The sequence below is a fragment of the Engystomops pustulosus genome, chromosome 1, assembly GCF_040894005.1.
Source record: "Engystomops pustulosus chromosome 1, aEngPut4.maternal, whole genome shotgun sequence".
Classification (NCBI taxonomy): Eukaryota; Metazoa; Chordata; class Amphibia; order Anura; family Leptodactylidae; genus Engystomops; species Engystomops pustulosus.
Window position 1 is genome coordinate 19,323,710 of NC_092411.1, and position 24,734 is coordinate 19,348,443.

The 24,734-nt window shown below is 47.1% G+C and overlaps 1 protein-coding gene across 2 annotated transcripts in view; it reads left to right on the forward strand.

Annotated features, from left to right (window-relative positions):
* LOC140117673 (tyrosinase-like) overlaps positions 1–22,962 on the forward strand; it is a 27,763-nt gene extending 4,801 nt beyond the window's left edge. The window contains exons 2-6 of one of the 2 annotated variants that reach the window (XM_072134622.1): positions 5,966–6,073; positions 11,993–12,825; positions 17,343–17,553; positions 19,352–19,493; positions 22,449–22,962. In XM_072134622.1, the coding sequence (XP_071990723.1) occupies positions 12,055–12,825; positions 17,343–17,553; positions 19,352–19,493; positions 22,449–22,671 (1,347 nt within the window). In that variant the 5' untranslated portion in view covers positions 5,966–6,073; positions 11,993–12,054 and the 3' untranslated portion in view covers positions 22,672–22,962. The remainder of the gene's footprint in view (positions 1–5,965; positions 6,074–11,992; positions 12,826–17,342; positions 17,554–19,351; positions 19,494–22,448) is intronic. The other variant, XM_072134615.1, reaches the window with a different exon arrangement.
* The last annotated feature ends 1,772 nt before the right edge of the window (positions 22,963–24,734 follow it).

Sequence of the window (24,734 nt, forward strand, 5' to 3'; positions counted from 1 at the left end):
TTTAAGAAACTTGTGGGAATACTCCTTTATAGTTGGTGGGGGCCCTCACTGAATGTAGCATAAAACATACTAAATCTTTATGCAGGACTTATAGTTGACTAACCTGGCAATAATTTCTGATGAGCCAGACTGACTCTGCTGCATCAGCAACAAAGTAGCAATACAGTAGGGGTCATTTACTAAGGGCCCGAATCACGTTTTTCCAGCAGGTTATCCGAAAATTTCCGATTTGCACCGATTTTCCCTGAATTGCCCCGGGATTTTGGCGCAAGCGATCGGATTGTGGTGCATCGGCGCCGGTATGCATGCAATGGAAATCGGGGGGCATGGCAGAACGAAAACCTGACGGATTCAGAAAAACCGCCGTATTTTTAAAAAAAAAGTGTCGCTCGACACGCGCTTACCTGCACCCACGATAGGACGGTGAACTTCAGTGCATTCTGATGAACTTCAGCGCAGCAGCGACACCTGGTGGACGTCGGAGGAACTACCTTAGTGAATCCCGGCAGAACCCGAATCCTCCGCAGAGAACGCGCCGCTGGATCGCGAATGGACCGGGTAAGTAAATCTTCCCCAATATGTAGTTCAGAGCATCATCTCAGAAAAGAGACTTGCTCAAGAGAGGCCACATTCAAAAGGCCAAGAACTCATAAGCTTATACTGAAAGACTTTCTAAGTTCTGGAATGTACTGGGGAAGAAGCCAATCATAGCCTGTAAGTCCTCAAGAAAGATACAAAATGATAAAAATATAATATAAATACAATTAACCCTGTCAGGTTGCATACACTGACACTCAAATAATGTACAATGTAATCTCACCAATGTAATCAAAGTATTGTAACCACTTGGTGGTGTTGTAATATGAACTAGGGCAAAGGACCTGGATATCTGAGTTGGAGGGAACCACAGAAAGGTGCCCGGGACTGCTAGCGTGGGCAGCTTGTAATTACTGGAAATTGTAGATGGAGAATGGCTGTTTATCAATTGGAGTCTATTGTGGAGACTATGGACTGTGGGTGCAGTAATGGGTGCAAGGGCCCCCCTGATATACCACAGAACATGGGACATTACCACTTTATAACAGGCCAATGGCTGCTCATGAAGGGTTCGATGGACAGGGCCCATAGGCTGAGCTCTGTATTTTACAAGCAGACCCCACCGCTAACTGCCAGGGGAAGTGCAGGCACCTATTACGGCAGATAACCTGAGGCAGCGGCAAAGGGGCCCTGATTGAGTCTCATGACAGCTGAGAGTCTGTAGGAGTCTCAAATAGCTGTCATTCTGCACCATCCATACAGTTGTATTGCAGAAAATTATATAGGAGATCAGACCCCCTAGGGTTCAAGCACACTAGGGGACATAAAGTTATAGCACATACCAAAATTGTGGATACATGGAGTGATAAAAAAAGGCAGTTTGTTACAATATTTTTAAATAATTATGTTGGAGAAGCGGGCGTGGGGGAAATAAAGGCAGAGAAGTTATGGGAGTATCACAGAAACTGTATATTGAGAGGTGATTTTTGTTATATTAACCCCTTCACACTGCAGCCTTTCCGAGTGCCAATATTTAATATTCCATGCAGTTGCGCCTGTGCAGCTCCAGGCTTTATATTTATGGGTTTCATTGGGGGTCATTTACTAAGGGCCCCATTCGTGTTTTCCCGACGTGTTACCCGAATATTTTCGATTTGCGCCAATTTTCCCTGTATTGCCCCGAGATTTTGGCGCACGCGATCGGATTGTGGCGCATCGGCGATGGCATGCACGCAACGGAAGTCCGGGGGCGTGGCCGAATAAAAACCCGACGGATTCGGAAAAAACGCCGCATTTAACAAAAAAAAAAAAGTGTCTCGCGAGACTCGCGCTTACCTTCACCAGGTATAGGCCGGTGAATTTCAGTGCATTTCGGCGGACTTCAGAGCAGCAGCGGCACCTGGTGGACATCGGAGGAACTACCTTAGTGAATCCCGCCGGACCTGAATCCACCGCAGAGAACGCGCCGCTGGATCGCGAATGGACCGGGTAATTAAATCTGCCCCATTGTGTGCTCCAACCCCTCTATTCTTTGGTTCTATGATGGAGATTCCAGATTTCTATAGAATTTATTATGTTTTAATAGCTTTACAAAAATGTAAATCTTAAAAAAAAAATTGGCATATTCTTACCCCAATAATCTTTTCATACTGTACGGATCTGTGTAAGGTGTCATTTTTAGGGGGATGAGCTGACATTTTCATTGCTACCATTTTGGGATCTATACAACCTTTTGTATTAAAATTTTGGTTAGTGACAAAATGACAGAATCTTTGGAATTTTTTTTCCCCTATTAGCGTTCTGTACAGCGTTCACTATATGGGATAATTATTCTTATGTTAAAACATTTTAGGACGCAGGAATACATCATATTACAACATGTTTAATTTTAATTTTGGTTCTGGGGAAAGGGACTATATTTGAAATTTTCGGTTTATTGTTTAGGTAGCTTATTTCATTTTTTACTATGCGTTTAGGCCTCCAAGGGTGTTTGAACCCTCGCGTAAATCTATTACAGTTCATTCTATGACTGCTATGGGAGATTCAGAGAGATATGCAACAGAAATCGGGGGGCGGGCCGACACATGCAGGATATCGGGCGCACAATCTTAGTGAATCGCGGCACAGGGCATTATACACGGACAATGCACTTTCGGGGAACGCGTCAGGACAGGTGAGTAAATGTGTCTCATTGTCAAAGATTCTACACAATGGATGCAATGTGGTAGCGCGGAGAACTAAAATCATCGGTAATTATGTCTCATCCAATGGGGCACATTTACTTACCCATCCGGAGGAGTTCACAGTAAGTGCATTGTCCGTGTATAATGCACTGTGCCGTGATTCACTAAGATCGTGCGCCCGATATCCTGCATGTGTCGCTTCCCCGCTCAGGTCCCCGGAGTTCACTCTCTTCTTCCTGGTGCATGTAAGTGCATTGTCTTGCGACACAATTTGAATCCTAAATCTCACGCTCAGTCCGAATCAGTCGGATCGTTTGACAGCACGGCCCCCGATTTCTGTCGCATGGAAGCCACACAATCCCAGAGCAAACCCCTGTTAGATACCTGCCAAAGCTGCACAAATCCGGAAAACCATGAATAACCGGACGAAAGTGCAGCACGCGACCCTTAGTTAATAAGAAGTGAAGAAAAAACAGTGACCGTAATTGGTTACAACAGAAGGGATTTTTCAAATGCAATACTTACCTATGCAAATCCTGCACTTTGTTCCACCCTTGAAAACTTTTTCCAGTAATACGGATTTGAATCTTTTTTTTTTTTTAAAGAGATTTTTAAACTGCAAAAGTGATGATGTGGTTTATCAGATGAGACGTAGTAGCTGTTGTAAAACCTATATTGGTAGCAACATATGTAAGTTTAAACAATTGTTATTGGGACATTAGGGACATTACCGATTGGTTTAAAATTAGTCCAGTAGAACAACAAGCAAAAAGAAAAAACTTATCAGGGGTGGCACGACATTTCATTGAACATCATCAGAGCCGGCTAGCATCACTATCGGCCATGGCAATAGAACAGGTTCGCCCACTGATTAGAGCTGGTGATCGAACAAAAATCCTGCACTACCAAGAAGCATATTGGATATTTTGTTTAAACAGTAGATTTCCGGCGGGGATGGACTATAGACATTAAATTATGTTTCCAGGGGCGTAACTAGGAGAGATTGGGCCGCATAGCAGATTTCTGCATGGGGCCCCCCTTCCCCATAAAAAAATATGGCACGTCTGGCGTGCTGGAGAGGAGGAGAGGTGATCGCGGCTCACCCCTCCCTTCATAGAGAACAGAGCCGCATGGTCGTGCTATCTCTTTTGCGGCCACGGCTCGAAACAGTGGGGCACATTTACTAACCCAGTCCAGTCGCGATCCAGCGGCGCGTTCTCCGATGAGGATTCGGGTCTGCCGGCATTCACTAAGGTCGTGCGCCCGATATCCAGCAGGTGTCGCTGCTGCGCTGAGGTCCGCCAGAGTTCACCTTCTTCTTCCCAGTGCATGTGAGTGCTTGATCTTGCAACACAAAACGTTTTTAAAATTCCGTGGTTTTTCAGAATCCGACGGCCACGCCCCCCGATTTCTGTCACGTGAAAGACGGCAGCGATGTGCCAAAATCCGATCGAGTGCCCCAAAATCCCGGGCCAATTTGATGCAGATCGGAAATCGTCGGGAAACCTGACGAAAATGCGCGATTCGGATCGTTAGTAAATGAGCCCCAGTGAGTACTCGTTGTGCTCACCTTACCGAGGCACTATAGACGCCTATGAGGGATGTCTATCCGTCAGCAAATTTGCAGCCAGATATACGTCCCCCATATATTCTTGTGAATGTACAGACATGTTTATACAATTACACACATTTATACACTGATATATACACACCTTTATATACTTATATTCACACACATAAAGTTCCCATACCCATATACATCCATATACATACAAGTATACACTTATACACACACACATTTATACACTAATACACAGAGTATATACAAACTCATAAAGTATATACACACATACAGTATATACACATCACACATACTGCATACACATACAATATATACTGTATATATATATATATATATATATGTATATATACACACATACACTGACCATATATACACATACATGCAGTATAAAAACACTGTATACATACATGTAGTATATACATACAGAATATACACACATACAGCAAATACACACATTCAGTATATACAGCATATACACACACACATGCTTGTTCGGGCGGGCGGGGGCGGGGTCTGGCGGGTGCATGTGCGGGCGGGTGGGTGAGGTCTGGTGGATGCTTGTTTGGGTGGGCAGGGCTGGACGGGGTCAGGCTGGTGCTTGTTCAGGCGCGGGGGGGGGGGGGGCTTGTCTGGCAGGTGATTGTTCAGGCGGAGGGTTGTCGACTTTGCCGTAGGGTGGGGAGGAGGGTCGTGTGGCCTCCCGTGCCACTGTGCAAGGGGATGGGCGAGCGGGCTGTCATCTGTCCCGGGGGGTGGGCGGCTCATGGAGGTGGCGTGGCGGTCACCTGTGCCGGGGGGTGGGTCAGGGAGGTGGTACGGAGGTCACCTGTTGGCCAGGCTTAGGAGTGGGGGCACGATTCAGCAGGCACCCTGGACCACTTACCACAGGACCATGGCAAAGCACCATGGCATCCCTGGGCCCCTAAACCCCACGGGCCCCTTAGCAGCCGCTAAGGCGGTAGTTACGCCACTGCATGTTTCATTACTGATAGATGGTGCGATTTGCATCAGGTCTGTACATACCTTTATTTCCGCTTGCTTCCTTAGCCGCATACAGTTTGGTTATGTGTTTCCTAGTGACTCTGGAGCATGCGCAGTAAAGACATGGTTACGGAATCCATGTGATCCTCTTTAGTGCCTTCGATTGTGCCTGAGGGGTACAAATCGCGATGTTCACACTAACAAAGACAGCCATGACTAAGGGTGCCGCGTGCCCCTGAAACAAGTAGGGTTTTTCCTCTCTATGGTCTAAGGGATAGGCCGAGTATATTTTAAAGAATGTCTCACTAAAGTCTGGACGGACAACACATTCTTACCCCACCACTGGTGCGGAGACCTCTTTCTTCCTTTTTGTTTATGGACATATCACAGCATTTGTGTGAACACATGTGAGCAGTTGGATCAGTGAGCAGTACAATTTTTTCCTATTTTGACCTAACTGGTGGACCTGCTATGGTCAATAGACTTGAGCCATGCTACACTGCAGATGATTCTAATTAGTCCCTTCTTTTGACCCCATTACAGATCCAAGTCCAGATAAGTTATGGCATAAACATGAGGTGATCTACTTGGCCATCCAATATTTGCTCTGTAGTCCGATGCATTGCTTCACCTACAGAAACATGCCAAAGTGATGAGGTCCACTTCCACTTGTTATTGTCAGGAATCGGGGGTCAAAGAACTTTTATCTGATGAACCTTCACAATATATATATGATCAGTGGGAAGTGAAGGTTCTCCAGACGCCTTCATCTTTACTTCTCTGGAATAAGGTAATGGTTGTACATGTTACCTATAGTTGATAACTATAGATAATAAGTATGGTATATCTATAGCGCTGTATTTGAGATGGGGTGTGTGCACATATATTAGACATAAATAGGAGTAGCATCTAGCAAAGATCTGCTCCTTCTGGCACAGAATTTCATAGCGACTTCTCCCAGCTGGGATTTATTGCTGCTAAATTTTTCCCCAGGTGTCTTCAGTTCCCAGAAGCACAATTCCACACTGCATCCCTAAAATTACCCCAGTAACTTGTCACTATGTCTCACACTGAACTGTACAGTGTCCATTTTAGGACATGGTCAGAAGTTAGAGTCATAGATCATATAATGGCATATTTGATACCTAACACCTGAGACTGACAGCTGAGTCTGACAGCTGAGGCTGAGACTAACGGCTGAGTCTGACACCTGAGACTAAAAACGGTGGCTTAGACCTACTGTCTGCCTAGCAAACCTGCTCAAATGATGTGCGAGGCGGATATGTGACAGTCTTCAAACCTCACAGCTCCATGTCAGAGGCTTATACGGCTTATAACACTGCATATACTTCCTGCCTAGCAAACATGCTCAATGGATGTTTGGTATCACTGACCGTGCCCTCTCCTCGATCTTCTCAAACCTTTCCAACCGGACGTTCAGTGTCTATCACTCACACACCACCTCTTCACCTCACCCTCTCTCTGTTGGCGTCCCTCAGGGCATTGTCCTGGGCCCCCTGCTCTTCACCCTCTACACCTCTGGCCTGGGACACCTAATTAAGTCCCATGGCTTCCAATACCATTCATATGCAGATGACACACAGATCTATATTTCAGGTCCAGATATCTCCTCTCTTCTAGCCAGAATTCCAGAGTGTCTGTCACCATATCCTCCTTTTTCTCTTCCCGTTTTCTAAAACTTAACATGGACAAAACAGAACTCATAATCTTCCCTCCACCTAACACGTCCCTCCCACCAGAACTAACCATCACAATTCATGGCTCCACACTCCCCTCCTGAAAGTTCGTTGCCTTGGAGCCACTTTTGACTCAGCCTTATCCTTCAAGCCTCACATCCAGGCCCTTACTACAACCTGCCACCTCCATCTCAAGAACATCTCTCACATTCGACCCTTCCTCAGTCCACAGTCTACAAAATTACTAGTCCCTGCCCTCATCGTCTCTCGCTTGGACTACTGCAACACTCTTCTCTGCGGTCTCCCATATAACTCTCCAATCTATCCTAATCTCTGCTGTCCGGCTAATCCATCAGTCTCCTCGCTCCTCCTCTGCCTCTCCTCTCTGTCTGACTCTCCACTGGTTTCCCATTGCACAGCGAATTCAATTTACAATACTAACCATGAAATACAAAGCCGTCCACAACCTGTCCCCTCCAAATATCTCTGAACTCCTCAGGCAATACCTTCCCATACCTAATCTCTGTTCCTCACAGGACCTTCAGCTTCACTCTATTACCATCCGCTCTTCTCACAATCATCTCCAGGACTTTTCCTGTGCATCTCCTCTACTATGGAACTCTCTACCCAAATGTGTCAGACTGCTCCCCACCTTTCTAATGTGTCAGACTGCTCCCCACCTTCCTAATGTGTCAGACTGCTCCCCACCTTTCTAATGTGTCAGACTGCTCCCCACCTTACTAACCTTCAAACGTAACCTGAAAACCCACCTGTTCAGGAATCATTGCACTGCTCCCTCACCGCATGTCTCAATCTCTTGTCTCCTGATCACTGTAGTTTTGTATTTTTTTTACTTGCACCTGTTTTTGTCTTAATGTACCAAAACTGACCACAATGTGCTATCACATATATCATATATACCCCTCACACCACAGCTCACCACACTGTGCCCCCCCCCACATATATCATATATACCCCTCACACCACAACTGACCACACTGTCCCCCACATATATCATATATACCCCTCACACCACAACTGACCACACTGTGCCCCCACATATATCATATATGCCCCTCACACCACAACTGACCACACTGTACCCCCACATATATCATATACACCCCTCACACCACAACTGACCACACTGTGCCCCCACATATATCATATATACCCCTCACACCACAACTGACCCCACTGTGCCCCCACATATATCATATATACCCCTCAAACCACAACTGACCACAGTGTGCCCCCCACATATATAATATATACTCCTCACATCCCAACTGACCACACTGTGCCCCCCACATATATCATATATACCCCTCACACCACAGCTGACCACACTGTGCCCCCACATATATCATATATGCCCCTCACACCACAACTGACCACACTGTGCCCCCCCCACATATATCATATATACCCCTCACACCACAACTGACCACACTGTGCCCCCACATATATCATATATGCCCCTCACACCACAACTGACCACACTGTACCCCCACATATATCATATATACCCCTCACACCACAACTGACCACACTGTGCCCACACATATATCATATACACCCCTCACACCACAACTGATCACACTGTGGCCCCACATATATCATATATACCCCTCACACCACAACTGACCACACTGTGGCCCCACATATATCATATACACCCCTCACACCACAACTGATCACACTGTGGCCCCACATATATCATATATACCCCTCACACCACAACTGACCACACTGTGGCCCCACATATATCATATATACCCCTCACACCACAACAGACCACACTGTGCCCCCACATATATCATATATACCCCTCACACCACAACTGTCCACACTGTGCCCCACATATATCAAATATACCCCTCACACCACAGCTTACCACACTGTGCTCCCACATATATCATATATACCCCTCACACCACAACTGACCACACTGTGCCCCCACATATATCATATATACCCCTCACACCACACCTGATCACACTGTACCCCCACATATATCATATATACCCCTCACACCACAACTGACCTAACTGTGCCCCCACATATATCATATATACCCCTCACACCACAACTGACCACACTGTGCCCCCACATATATCATATATACCCCTCACACCACAACTGACCACACTGTGCCCCCACATATATCATATATACCCCTCACACCACAACTGACCACACTGTGCCCCACATATATCAAATATCCCCTTCACACCACAACTGACCACACTGTGCCCCCACATATATCATATATACCCCTCACACTACAACTGACCACACTGTGCCCCCACATATATCATATATACCCCTCACACCACAACTGACCACACTGTGCCCCACATATATCAAATATACCCCTCACACCACAACTGACCACACTGTGCCCCCACATATATCATATATACCCCTCACACCACAACTGACCACACTGTACCCCCACATATATCATATATACCCCTCACACCACAACTGACCTAACTGTGCCCCCACATATATCATATATACCCCTCACACCACAACTGACCACACTGTACCCCCACATATATCATATATACCCCTCACACCACAACTGACCTAATTGTGCCCCCACATATATCATATATACCCCTCACACCACAACTGACCACACTGTGCCCCCACATATATCATATATACCCCTCACACCACAACTGACCACACTGTGCCCCCACATATATCATATATACCCCTCACACCACAACTGACCACACTGTGCCCCACATATATCAAATATCCCCTTCACACCACAACTGACCACACTGTGCCCCCACATATATCATATATACCCCTCACACTACAACTGACCACACTGTGCCCCCACATATATCATATATACCCCTCACACCACAACTGACCACACTGTACCCCCACATATATCATATATACCCCTCACACCACAACTGACCACACTGTGCCCCACATATATCAAATATCCCCTTCACACCACAACTGACCACACTGTGCCCCACATATATCAAATATCCCCTTCACACCACAACTGACCACACTGTGCCCCCACATATATCATATATACCCCTCACACTACAACTGACCACACTGTGCCCCCACATATATCATATATACCCCTCACACCACAACTGACCACACTGTGCCCCACATATATCAAATATACCCCTCACACCACAACTGACCACACTGTACCCCCACATATATCATATATACCCCTCACACCACAACTGACCTAACTGTGCCCCCACATATATCATATATACCCCTCACACCACAACTGACCACACTGTACCCCCACATATATCATATATACCCCTCACACCACAACTGACCTAATTGTGCCCCCACATATATCATATATACCCCTCACACCACAACTGACCACACTGTGCCCCCACATATATCATATATACCCCTCACACCACAACTGACCACACTGTGCCCCCACATATATCATATATACCCCTCACACCACAACTGACCACACTGTGCCCCACATATATCAAATATCCCCTTCACACCACAACTGACCACACTGTGCCCCCACATATATCATATATACACCTCCCATCACAACTGACCACACTGTGCCCCCACAAATATCAAATATACCCCTCACACCACAACTGTCCACACTGTGCTCCCACATATATTATATATACCCCTCACACCACAACTGACCTACCTGTGCCACAACATATATCATATATACCCTTCACACCACAACTGACCACACTGTGCCCCCACATATATCATATATACCCCTCACACCACAACTGACCACACTGTGCCCCCACATATATCATATATACCCCTCACACCACAACTGACCACACTGTGCCCCACATATATCAAATATCCCCTTCACACCACAACTGACCACACTGTGCCCCCACATATATCATATATACCCCTCACACTACAACTGACCACACTGTGCCCCCACATATATCATATATACCCCTCACACTACAACTGACCACACTGTGCCCCCACATATATCAAATATACCCCTCACACTACACCTCACCACACCCTGCCCCCACATATATCATATATACACCTCCCATCACAACTGACCACACTGTGCCCCCACAAATATCAAATATACCCCTCACACCACAACTGTCCACACTGTGCTCCCACATATATTATATATACCCCTCACACCACAACTGACCTACCTGTGCCACAACATATATCATATATACCCTTCACACCACAACTGACCACACTGTGCCCCCACATATATCATATATACCCCTCACACCACAACTGACCACACTGTACCCCCACATATATCATATATACCCCTCACACCACAACTGATCACACTGTACCCCCACATATATCATATATACCCCTCACACCACAACTGACCACACTGTACCCCACATATATCATATATACCCCTCACACCACAACTGTCCACACTGTGCCCCACATATATCAAATATACCCCTCACATCACAGCTTACCACACTGTGCCCCCACATATATCATATATACCCCTCACACCACAACTGACCTAACTGTGCCCCCACATATATCATATATACTCCTCACACCACAGCTCACCACACTGTGCTCCCACATATATCATATATATCCCTCACACTACAACTGACCACACTGTGCCCCCCACATATATCATATATACCCCTCACACCACAACTGACCACACTGTACCCCACATATATCATATATACCCCTCACACCACAACTGTCCACACTGTGCTCCCACATATATCGTATATACCCCTCACACCACAGCTAACCACACTGAGCTCCTAAAATATTATATGTACACTATGGGTTACATGTGTTGTGATGGCTTTGTGCTCCTGGCTTTTGTTTCCTTTTCAGCTTTTCTGCTGGTCAGATGTGTCTTGGAAGTTTTCCCTTTTTAATCCAAGAAATTTGACATGTAGAAGATTTACACTGTGAAGACAGACACAGACACTCCATATTTACTCAATATTTAATGTTTTTTTTCCCAACAGGCACATCACCAGAAGCCAAATCCACAGAGGACAAGTCTACTGAACCCCTATTCACAGAAGTCATGCTTCTCCCCCTTCTAATATTGGCTGTTGCCATCGGAGACACCCACGGGCAGTTCCCCCGTGTGTGTATGACCAAGGATGTGTTACCAACAAAACAATGTTGTCCTTTATGGAAGGGAAGCCCCTGTGGTAAACATGCCGGTCGTGGGGTGTGCAAAACACGGCACCAGCTGGAGCTCATAGAAAATGATGACCGCCTGCAGTGGCCACAATATTATTTTATGTCGATCTGTGAGTGTAATTGTAACTTTAGTGGATTTAACTGCGGGAGGTGCAAGTCTGGACACTACGGTGAAAACTGTGAGAAAAGTAAAGTGGTGGTCAGAAAAGAGATTCAGGAAATGTCCCCCCAGGAGAGAAGGAGGGTCTTCAGTTACTTGAATCTGGCCAAATACACCATGAGTAAAGACTTTGTCATCCTGGTCACTGGTGACCGACACCACCGTGACACGTACCGATTTATCAACGCCACCATCTACGACGTCTTCGCTTGGATCCATTATTATTCCATGAAGCCGTTATTGCTGAACAACGATTTTGTCAAAAAAACCAGCTATGCCCACCAGGGACCGGCCTTCCCCGGGTGGCATCGGAGGCTGCTCCTCTTCCTGGAGGAGGAGATCCAGGAGTTGATGGGAGATGAGTTATTCGGTCTTCCATATTATGACTGGAGTCATGACAATACATGCAGCGTCTGCACCGAGGACTTCATGGGAAGTAATGACCTACAAGGAAATATCGATAAGTCATCGTACTTCGCTTCCTGGGGGGTAAGTCAGAGATGTTGCTAACACCTCTGCCCTCATATAGTAGCCTCTGGTCTACCTCCATCTCCCCTCATATTGTGACCTACTGTCCTCCTCCATCTTCCCTCATCTAGTGCCCTCTGGTCCAGCTCCATCTCCTCTCATATTGGGGCCTCCTGTTCTCCTCCATCTCCCCTCTTATAGTGCCCTTCGGTCCACCTCCATCTCCCTTCATAAAGTGTCCTCCTGTCCTCCTTCTTTTCTCCTAATATAGCGGCCTTCTGTCATCCTTCATCTCCCCTCATATAGTGGACTCTGATCCTCCTCCATCTCCCCTTATATTGTGACCCTCTGTCGTCCTTCATCTGCCTTCATATAGTGGCCTCCTGTCCTCCTCCTTTTCTCCTCATATAGCGGCCTTCTGACATCCTTCATCTCTCCTCATATAGTGGCGTCATGTCCTTCTACATCTCCTCTCATATAGTGGCTCCTATTCTCCTCCTTTTACCCTCATATAGTGGCCTCCTGTCCTCCTCCATTTCACCTCATATAGTGTCCTCCTGTCCTCTATCTCCCTTCATATAATAGTGTCTTGTCCTCCTCCATATCCCCTCATATAGTGGCCTCCTGTCCTCCTCCATCTCCCCTCATATAGTGACCTCCTGTCCTCCTCCATCTCCCCTCATATAGTGGCCCCCTGTCCTCCTCCATCTCCCCTCATATAGTGTCCTCCTGTCCTCCTCCATCTCCCCTCATATAGTGACCTCCTGTCCTCCTCCATCTCCCCTCATATAGTGGCCCCCTGTCCTCCTCCATCTCCCCTCATATAGTGACCTCCTGTCCTCCTCCATCTCCCCTCATATAGTGTCCTCCTGTCCTCCTCCATCTCCCCTCATATAGTGACCTCCTGTCCTCCTCTATCTCCCCTCATATAGTGGCCTCCTGTCCTCCTCCATCTCCCCTCATATAGCGGCCTCCTGTCCTCCTCCATCTCCCCTCATATAGTGACCTCCTATCCTCCTCCATCTCCCCTCATATAGTGACCTCCTGTCCTCCTCCATCTCCCCTCATATAGTGACCTCCTGTCCTCCTCCATCTCCCCTCATATAGTGGCCTCCTGTCCTCCTCCATCTCCCCTCATATAGTGACCTCCTGTCCTCCTCCATCTCCCCTCATATAGTGACCTCCTGTCCTCCTCTATCTCCCCTCATATAGTGGCCTCCTGTCCTCCTCCATCTCCCCTCATATAGTGGCCCCCTGTCCTCCTCCATCTCCCCTCATATAGTGTCCTCCTGTCCTCCTCCATTTCCCCTCATATAGTGACCTCCTGTCCTCCTCCATCTCCCCTCATATAGCGGCCTCCTGTCCTCCTCCATCTCCCCTCATATAGTGACCTCCTGTCCTCCTCCATCTCCCCTCATATAGTGACCTCCTGTCCTCCTCCATCTCCCCTCATATAGTGGCCTCCTGTCCTCCTCCATCTCTCCTCATATAGTGGCCTCCTGTCCTCCTCCATCTCCCCTCATATAGTGACCTCCTGTCCTCCTCCATCTCCCCTCATATAGTGTCCTCCTGTCCTCCTCCATCTCCCCTCATATAGTGACCTCCTGTCCTCCTCCATCTCCCCTCATATAGTGTCCTCCTGTCCTCCTCCATCTCCCCTCATATAGTGGCCTCCTGTCCTCCTCCATCTCCCCTCATATAGTGTCCTCCTGTCCTCCTCCATCTCCCCTCATATAGTGTCCTCCTGTCCTCCTCCATCTCCCCTCATATAGTGACCTCCTGTCCTCCTCCATCTCTCCTCATATAGTGGCCTCCTGTCCTCCTCCATCTCCCCTCATATAGTGTCCTCCTGTCCTCCTCCATCTCCCCTCATATAGTGTCCTCCTGTCCTCCTCCATCTCTCCTCATATAGTGTCCTCCTGTCCTCCTCCATCTCCCCTCATATAGTGTCCTCCTGTCCTCCTCCATCTCCCCTCATATAGTGTCCTCCTGTCCTCCTCCATCTCCCCTCATATAGTGTCCTCCTGTCCTCCTCCATCTCCCCTCATATAGTGACCTCCTGTCCTCCTCCATCTCTCCTCATATAGTGGCCTCCTGTCCTCCTCCATCTCCCCTCATATAGTGACCTCCTGTCCTCCTCCATCTCCCCTCATATAGTGACCTCCTGTCCTCCTCCATCACCACTCATATAGTGACCTCCTGTCCTCCTCCATCTCCCCTCATATAGTGGCCTCCTGTCCTCCTCCATCTCCCCTCATATAGTGGCCTCCTGCCCTCCTCCATCTCCCCTCATATAGTGACCTCCTGTCCTCCTCCATCTCCCCTCATATAGTGACCTCCTGTCCTCCTCCATCACCACTCATATAGTGACCTCCTGTCCTCCTCCATCTCCCCTCATATAGTGGCCTCCTGTCCTCCTCCATCTCCCCTCATATAGTGGCCTCCTGTCTTCCTCTATCTTCCCTCATATAGCGGCCTCCTGTCCTCCTCCATCTCCCCTCATATAGTGGCCTCCTGTCCTCCTCCATCTCCCCTCATATAGTGGCCTCTTGTCCTCCTCCATCTCCCCTCATATAGTGGCCTCCTGTCCTCCTCCATCTCTCCTCATATAGTGGCCTCATGTCCTCCTCCATCTCCCCTCATATAGTGACCTCCTGTCCTCCTCCATCTCCCCTCATATAGTGTCCACCTGTCCTCCTCCATCTCTCCTCATATAGTGGCCTCCTGTCCTCCTCCATCTCCCCTCATATAGTGGCCTCCTGTACTCCTCCATCTCCACTCATATAGTGGCCTCCTGTCCTCCTCCATCACCACTCATATAGTGGCCTCCTGTCCTCCTCCATCGCCCCTCATATAGTGGCCTCCTGTCCTCCTCCATCTCCCCTCATATAGTGGCCTCCTGTCCTCCTCCATCGCCCCTCATATAGTGGCCTCCTGTCCTCCTCCATCTCCCCTCATACAGTGACCTCCTGTCCTCCATCGCCCCTCATATAGTGGCCTCCTGTCCTCCTCCATCTCCCCTCATATAGTGACCTCCTGTCCTCCTCCATCTCCCCTCATATAGTGTCCTCCTCCATCTCCCCTCATATAGTGGCCCCCTGTCCTCCTCCATCTCCCCTCATATAGTGGCCTCCTGTCCTCCTCCATCTCCCCTCATATAGTGGCCTCCTGTCCTCCTCCATCTCCCCTCATATAGTGGCCTCCTGTCCTCCTCCATCTCCCCTCATATAGTGGCCTCCTGTCCTCCTCCATCTCCCCTCATATAGTGACCTCCTGTCCTCCTCCATCTCCCCTCATATAGTGGCCTCCTGTCCTCCTCCATCTCCCTTCATATAGTGACCTCCTGTCCTCCTCCATCTCCACTCATATAGTGGCCTCCTGTCCTCCTCCATCTCCCTTCATATAGTGACCTCCTGTCCTCCTCCATCTCCCCTCATATAGTGACCTCCTGTCCTCCTCCATCTCCCCTCATATAGTGACCTCCTGTCCTCCTCCATCTCCTCTCATATAGTGGCCTCCTGTCCTCCTCCATCTCCCCTCATATAGTGACCTCCTGTCCTCCTCCATCTCTCCTCATATAGTGGCCTCCTGTCCTCCTCCATCTCCCCTCATATAGTGACCTCCTGTCCTCCTCCATCTCCTCTCATATAGTGGCCTCCTGTCCTCCTCCATCTCCCCTCATATAGTGACCTCCTGTCCTCCTCCATCTCCCCTCATATAGTGACCTCCTGTCCTCCTCCATCTCCTCTCATATAGTGGCCTCCTCCATCTCCCCTCATATAGTGACCTTGTGTCTTCTCATGAAGTGCCCTCCTGTCCTCCTCCATCTCCTCTCATATTTTAGCCCCCTGTTCTCCCCTGTTCCTGGGTATTTACCAAAAGAAAAACGTTACCACTTTGCCCTGTTCCCGTGCAGTCCAGTTTTCTCCTCTTCTAGCCTTTGAGATGACGGAGGAGGAGGCAGGGCCAGCCAGAGGAGGATCTACCTCCACACATCACTGCTATAGAGCATTACAGAGATGTGTAGAGGGAGCAGGAGCTGTTCCCACCTCCTGGTTCCTGCTCTGCAGCTCTATTGTGTTGGGGCAGGGACCAGGAGGCGGGACAACCCAGCCAGGACTGCCCCGATGAATCTGGGATGGTTGGGAGCTATGGCTCTGTCCACCTACCTAAGTGTGCCCGGCCACACGAAAGTTATTGGAGCAGAGCTTCCATGGCCCTTTAAAAGCCTCCCCAGCCGACCTGATATATTTTTGTAATAGTCTGACAACCCCTTTAACGTACAAACTGGCTGTTTCTTGAAGGGGTTAATAAAACTGACCTCTGAACAGATTATAAAAAGAATACATACCCCAGACCAGTCAGTAATCCATAACACATGAGACCATATGCAATAAAACTCTCCATTATTAACAATGTCCCCCAGATCGTACCCCCCCCCCCCGTGCTGTCCACCCATCAGTGACTAAAGCACAATGATCATCTCTGTACATAGTGGTTCCTATACTCACCTCCTTATTCCTTATGTGATCCTGCAGGCAATCTGTAGTGGCTACTTCTACAATGACGCCTACTGCCGCAGTGCCGGGAGGGGTTACCACGTAGAAAACCTGCTCAGAAAACCAGGACGGGACCCGCTCACTCGTATCCCCAACTATCAAGATGTAATGGACACTTTAAAATGGGAGAAGTTTGACACAGAACCATTTGACAAAACATCCAACCACAGTTTCCGGAATGTACTGGAAGGTGAAGATCCAACATGATTGTCCTCCGGGTTTGGGTTGGGGATGGTTTCACTCTGTGGTAGACGCTGTAGAACAGTGATTTTCAACCTTTTTTTTAGCCGCGGCACACTTTTTATACTTAGAAAATCCTGGGGCACACCACCAACCAAAATAGCACAATATGACACTAAAACAGTCATATTATACATATAGTTAATAATATAGATTCTAAATTTATTTTACTCAATCAGTATGAACCCTGGGCCTGTTTCGATAAACACCAAAGGGAAATCCTGGCAGGAATGGTGGAAAGACACACACGAAGCTCTTCCTCAACAGTTCTCAGTTTCTCCCTGAGAAGTACTATGGCCATGAGGCCAGAGTACAAGTGCCGGCTCGTATACTCAGCATATGGGCTGGTACTTGTAGTACTCCAGCCTCATGACTATAGTATTTCTCATTTTACATTTCTCATTGTTATATGCAGTATACTGCTGGAGTACTATAAGTACCAGCTCATATGCTGAGTATTCTGCCAACAGTTCATATACTCAGGCAAAAGCTCATATAGTCAGCATTATTGGTGGGCATTACCTTGGCGGTGGGCAAATGCGAGAGTCTCTCCGCTCTCAGGATGATGCGCCGGCCTTGGTGATGTCATTTTGTTGCGCGAGGTTCAAAGCTTGCGCATGTGTTATTGTACACGTCTCCTACATTGTAAGAAGCCGCGACTGCGCATCGCTGCGCATTGCCAGGAAACAAAACACAGGGGGCACCATAGTTTGGGGAACTTTCCCTGCGGCACACCCGACCATGTGTCGTGGCACACTAGTGTGCACGGCACACTGGTTGAAAATCACTGCTGTAGAACATCTAGGGCCACATGTATCACTTGTTTTTTCTGTTGTTTTTGTGCCTTTTCATTCAGGCGCACCGTTTTTGCGCCATTTTTGCGATTAAACGCCAAACTAGCCACGCAGCAAAAATAAGCAGCTTTCCCTCATCTATCTTACCAATCCAGATGTTTTGCTGCGCCTAATGATATTCATCACTTGCAACGTTTTCATTTAGGCGCAAAAACGGGCACAAAAACACTCCAGCCCGAAGGTGGCGTTATCTGAGAAGAAAGCACTGAGCCCCTCTGCAGAAGAGCTCATTTCTAGCAGCAGAGCTCAGCCAGACACTAGAACATATAATACAGACATGAGATACTCTGCAGACAGGAGCTGCAGACTCTATTTACAGTTCATCACCTTCTATTTACAAAACATTCTGCAGAATCCTGATCACAGCAAGAGCAAGAGAGAAGAGAACTTTGCAGAAGTTTGCAGAATGTTGCAGAAACTAGTGTCCCCCATGTAATTCTGCACAGTATCACCAGTATATCTGAGGGGGATACTGTGCAGAATTACAGGGGTGCAGCAGGAGACCAGCACTGGGGGATCCCCTCCAGAAGAAGCCCCTGCTGAGGAGGTCACTGGGTGCTGGGTGTCACACACCTGGTTGCTGCTGTGAGTGTTATCTTCATTCTGGGCTGTGGGAGAAGCAGAGAGGAGCTTGTAGCAGGATGACATGTAAGTGCCCGAATGTAACATTGTGCCTAAACTGTTTTAAAGTAATGTGATTAATAAGAGGCAGAAAATTACCTTTTCACAGATGGTTGTAGCTTGTGATAATTCTGCCAAAACAGTGCGCCAGAATTTAGGCGCAACTACTACACTTAGGCGCACAAAAGTGATAAATGTGGCCCATAGTGTGATAGTGGATGGGACTATCATATACAAGGTTTCTAATATTACACATCTGCTCTTTCCTTTTAGGATTCAAAAACCCACATAATGGGGAGGATGACGATGAGAACATGCACAATATGTTCCACGATTATATAGGCGGCACGATGGGGCAGGTGCCAATATCTGCCAATGACCCCTTGTTTATACTACATCATGCCTACATCGATAAGTAAGTCACTTGTAGACAGATATTTCCTCAACTCACTTCTTTCTTACTCCTGACCACCAGATATGAAGGTTCTAATCTCTTGGTACATCCTCTCTGTATCTTCATCAGATCTTTACATCACACCGAGATCCTTTTCCATCGTCTCCTCTTTATAGACTGGAAATCAATATTAGAAAACTATGAATCACTTGATTCTTTCAAAAATAATGTAATCTCCATTGATTAAAATTTGATGGATTTTTGTAAGGGGTCTCCATGCCCCTTGAACAGTGGCCCACATTTATCAAAACTAGCACGTTTTTCATGAATGTGGCACGCCCTGCACTGCTCGCGAATTGTGCATGCAGAATTGTGGCTAAGTAGTAACAGCCCCTATAGGTGCACATTTTTTCTGTCTTGTTGGACACAGGGCAGCAGCAACACAAAACTGGCGCAGACACTTTATAAATACATGTACAGGCAGTCTGCACATTCTTTCTAGTGCAAAGTCAGACAGAAAACTGGCGCAAGTACTTTACTAAATGTGCGCCACTGCGGGTCATTTACTAAGGGCCCGATTCGAGTTTTTCCGACGTTTTACCCGATTATTTCCGATTTGCGCCGATTTCCCCGGGATTTTGGCTTACGGGATCGGATTGTGGCGCATCGGCGCTGGCATGCACGCTACGGAAATTGGGGGGCGTGGCCGAACGAAAACCCGACGGATTCGGAAAAACTGCCGCATTTAAAACAAAAAATCTGTCGCGGAACTTGCACTTACCTTCACTGCACTCCAGCGCGTTCTGATGCTTTTCAGCGCAGCAGCGCCATCTGATGGACGGTGGAGGAACTACCTTAATGAATCCTGGCTGGACCCGAATCCAGTGCAGAGAACGCGCCGTTGGATCGCGAATGGACCGAGTAAGTAAATCTGCCCCAATGTGTTGTCTAATTTTGATCTCCAGTGTATCTTCCACAAGAGGACTTCTCTGCAGTCTTTCCTCTCCCCCTCTTTATTATCTCTTCCCATCTGCCATCATCATCTTTTCACATCCTCCCATTAAAAAATACTTAGGGCTGGGCTGGGGTGGGATAGTTAAACATAATAAACATGTACTTACCTCCTCCGGCGCCGCCGATGTCCCGCGCCGCGGTACGTTTGATCCATCCCCCTGTTTGTTTACAGGGGCACAGAAGCCGCGCACAAGGAGCTTCCTGTCCGCGCTGTGGCCGGCTCCTCCCATCTGTCCCTATCTCTCAACATTGTAAGCGCTGGGAGATGGTGTCGGATGAAAGTGTCCGGCCGGCCAGAAGCTCCCTGTGCGCCCCTGTATACAAACAGGCGCACAGAGGAGACGTGACCGCGGCGCGGGACATCGGCAGCACCAGACGAGGTAAGTACATGTTTATTATGTTTAACTAGCCGTCCCCAGCCCGGCCCTCAGTAATTTTTAACACCCGGATAACCCCTTTAAAGGAAATCTACAACAAAAATCCATCCTGATAAACCAGGGACATTACTCATAGATCCAGGCACAGGGACTGTGGTAATCTTCTTATATTTGTTATCCATGGCCTCTTTCCTACTTAATAATATAATTTTTAATTATGGTAATGAGCCAGAATGGCTCCTGTGGGTGTTACCAGAGCTCCTCTTTGCTGCAGCTTCACAGGCTGTTACACAGGCTCCTCCTCCCTGCTGTAATTTCACACAGTGGGAGGGGGAAGTGCTCTCACAGACTGTGAATCTGCAGCCCTTCTGGCTCATAAGCATAATTTTTAAATTTGATTTTAGAAGGAAGTAGGCCATGGATAACAAATATAAGAAGATACCACAGTCCGGGTGCCTGGATCTATGAGTAATGTCCCTGGTTTATCATAATGGATTCTGATAGATTTCCTTTAATCCTTCCCCCTTCTTCATCATCTCTGTATCCTCCACTTGAGAACTTATATTCCTTTCTCCATTATTCCTCTTCCCCTCCAAACCTCTCCTCTGCCTTCATCATCTATATAACCCATTCTCCAGGACTTCTCTTATTCCTCTTCTTCATGATCTCCCTATCCTTTCCATTATCTTCTATGATTACCTTTTGTCCTCCATAATGCAGCTCTGCTAATAAAAATGGCTGTGCCTCCTCGGGACTACAAGCCCCATCATCCTTTGCATGTTTCCCATAAGCTACCGTGTCCATGATGCACGTTGCTGGAGAAGAGCAGGAGGGCGGGCGAGCGGGCATGTACACAGAGCGCCTCCCCTCCCTCCCTCCCTGTGCACCATCAGAAGTGTTTGCAGGAAATGCAGGTGAACGATTGGCCCCGCAGCACATAGTGAATTATTGCGCATGCGCCACTAGAGCAGGAGAAGACCTACAGGTCGTTACCTACGGGACCTATGAAGAAACTAAAACTAAGATTTGTTCATTGGTTTAAATTAACCATTTAACAAATGTTAAAAGATATAGCTTATTAGGGAATCATAATGGCCGGAGGACCCCTCTAAGTCTCTCCCCTTCTTTATTATCTCCTTTCCTCTTTACCTCAAGAACTTCTCCTGTCTTCATCATGTCTTTAAATTCTCTCCCCTTCCTTCCTTCCCATCTCTTCTCCTCTATAATGTGGCTTCCTCATCTCCTCACATCCTTCCCTTTAGGACTTCTCCTGCACTTTTATTACCATTTCACATCTTCCATGCCACAACTCCTCTCCTTTTCTTCATTGTATCTTCACCTCCAGAACCTCTTCTCTGCATTCATCATGTCTTCACATCATCCTCTCCATGACTTCTCCTCTTCATATCCTGCTGTCCTGGATTTCTCCTGTGCCTTTCCTCTACCTTCATTGCCCTCTTCTCTTCCTCCATCTTTTTCACGTCTCACAGTTTGCCATTCATGGTACTACCATGTGCATCTTACCAGAAATTATTACCATTTTATTTTTCTTTTAACAACCCAATGTCCACATTCTCCTCTCCAGGTTATATGAAGTATGGATACAGAAGTACAAAGCAACTCCGGAGACGTATCCAGTAAACCAGCACCTGGGGCATGGACCTAGAGAGTGCGCCATGCCCTTCTTCCCCTGTGTAAAGAATAGGGATCTGCTGCAGACGTCTACAGCCTTTGGATACAAGTACTCACAGATGGATCCGTATCTCCACCCCCAGGAGCAGGCGGCTTCCTCCGAAGACACACAATAAAACAATATAAAATGTAATTACAGACACACCGCCATACTTACCTGCGCTACCCATCACTAGGCACGATCTCCCTTATTTCCTCTTTTGAAAACTAAATCTGATGGAGGTCAATTCACCGCTGAAACATCACTATTTCTTGGATGTTTGCTGTGAATTTACAATAAAATATTAACTTACACAGCAAAAGTGAACTGGATTAAACTTCATATATAAATTGTAAGGGATTGGATCCCTTTCCAGAGCACCCGTGAACTTAATGGAGTGTGCAGTGAAAACTCTACCGACACAATAAAATTAGTCCATATGCAAAAACAGAATTGCATTTTTTCTTTTACCTTTTCTTAAAATGGATAAAACTGGATCCTGGAAGTCTCATGGTGTGACAATATGTATGGTTATAGGGGGATTCACTAGAGCAAGCCATGCCTGGAGACTTAGACCCACAATCCTGACAACTGACATATGTGACCATATTTCCCTAATTAATGGAAGGGCAGGTGGAGTTTGCTCTATTCATTCTCATAGGGCTTATTCAGATGACCATGGTGGGTCCATGACTTACTCACCATGCAGTAGCCGGATATCAATGAATCAATCACAGGTTGGGACTCCAAAAATATATGATGCAAGGAGAATCTGTTTCCCAATGTTCCACTGACCCGGAGATACAGACCATGCAACAAGTTTGCCCGTTAAGGTTCAGCCCGTTTTTTTTAAATCTGACTTTGTGTCATAATAACTTTTTAACACTTTAACTGAGTTTGTTTTCTCGTGACACATTAGGACACATTTACATACCCGTCCGGAGGAGCTCACCGAAAGTGCATTGTCGGACGATAATGCACTGTGTCGCGATTCACTAAGATCGTGCACCCGATATCCTGCATGTGTCGCTTCCCCGCTCAGGTCCGACAGAGTTCACCTTCTTCTTCATTGGATTGTGACATAATTTGACTGTTAAATCCCGCGCTCAGTCCGAAATAGTCAGACCGTCTGACAGCACGCCCCTCGATTTCTGTTTTATGGAAGCCAGAGCAGCAACGACACAATCCCCTGCTAAATACCTGTCACGCCGCGCAGTCCCCGAAAATGTTGGAAAATCCGATGAAAGTGCATTCGTGGACCCTTGGTAAATAAGCCTCATCGTAGTTTATATTAGTATAATTTTGCTGATTGGTCAGGTTTTTTGGGGGGTAAAAATTCAACATTCAACATTTTAGGAAAAATGGGAAAAAAAGTTACAATTTTCTAACTTTCAAATGTTCTATTTTTTAGACAAAAAGTCATCCCCTTATTTTTTTTTTTTTTGTAGAAAACCATTTGTCTTCTTTCTATTTCCATAATTTTTTTACATTTGCTTATTTTTTAAGAATTTTAGAAGTTTTATAGTTTTAGTAGCAAATTTTCAAATTGCATGCACAACTACCTCCTCCGCACACCACATGCACTACTACATCTTCCGCACACGGTGTGCACTACTACCACCTCCACAAACGGCGTGCACCATTACCACCTCCACTCCTGCACTACTCCTACTTCTACTATAACAACATACTTACAAGTGCGGTTGGGGATAAGAGAAAACGGATAATGGGGGAATAACATAAGGCAAAACGGGCGGTGCTGGGAATAACGCAAGGAAAAATGGATGATGGGGAGGTGTAATAGTGATTGTGCAACAGTACCTAAAGGACAGATCTCTCCAACACCACCAAATGCAGAATGGTGGCAGGCGTTGGAAAGTGGCGGATCTCTCCTGACTTACATATGACGTAATACACATCAGTCAGTCATGACAGAGATTAGCATCACTGGTCCGTCTGCAATGACTGGGCAGTGGCAGCGATCAGCATCGCAGGACCAATCAAATCAGTCCTGTGATGTCAGCGGGTGGTTGTCGCTTTGTAATCCCGCCCTGTCGCGAGACAGGGTGACATCACGGAAGCAGGACACTTTCGCGTCCGGTATCGGATGTTGAGCGCTAAGTCCCTGCGCTCAGCATCCAATGTATTGGACGCTGAGCGTGAAAGGGTAAACACCTTCCTTCTGATGCCCCTTTTTTG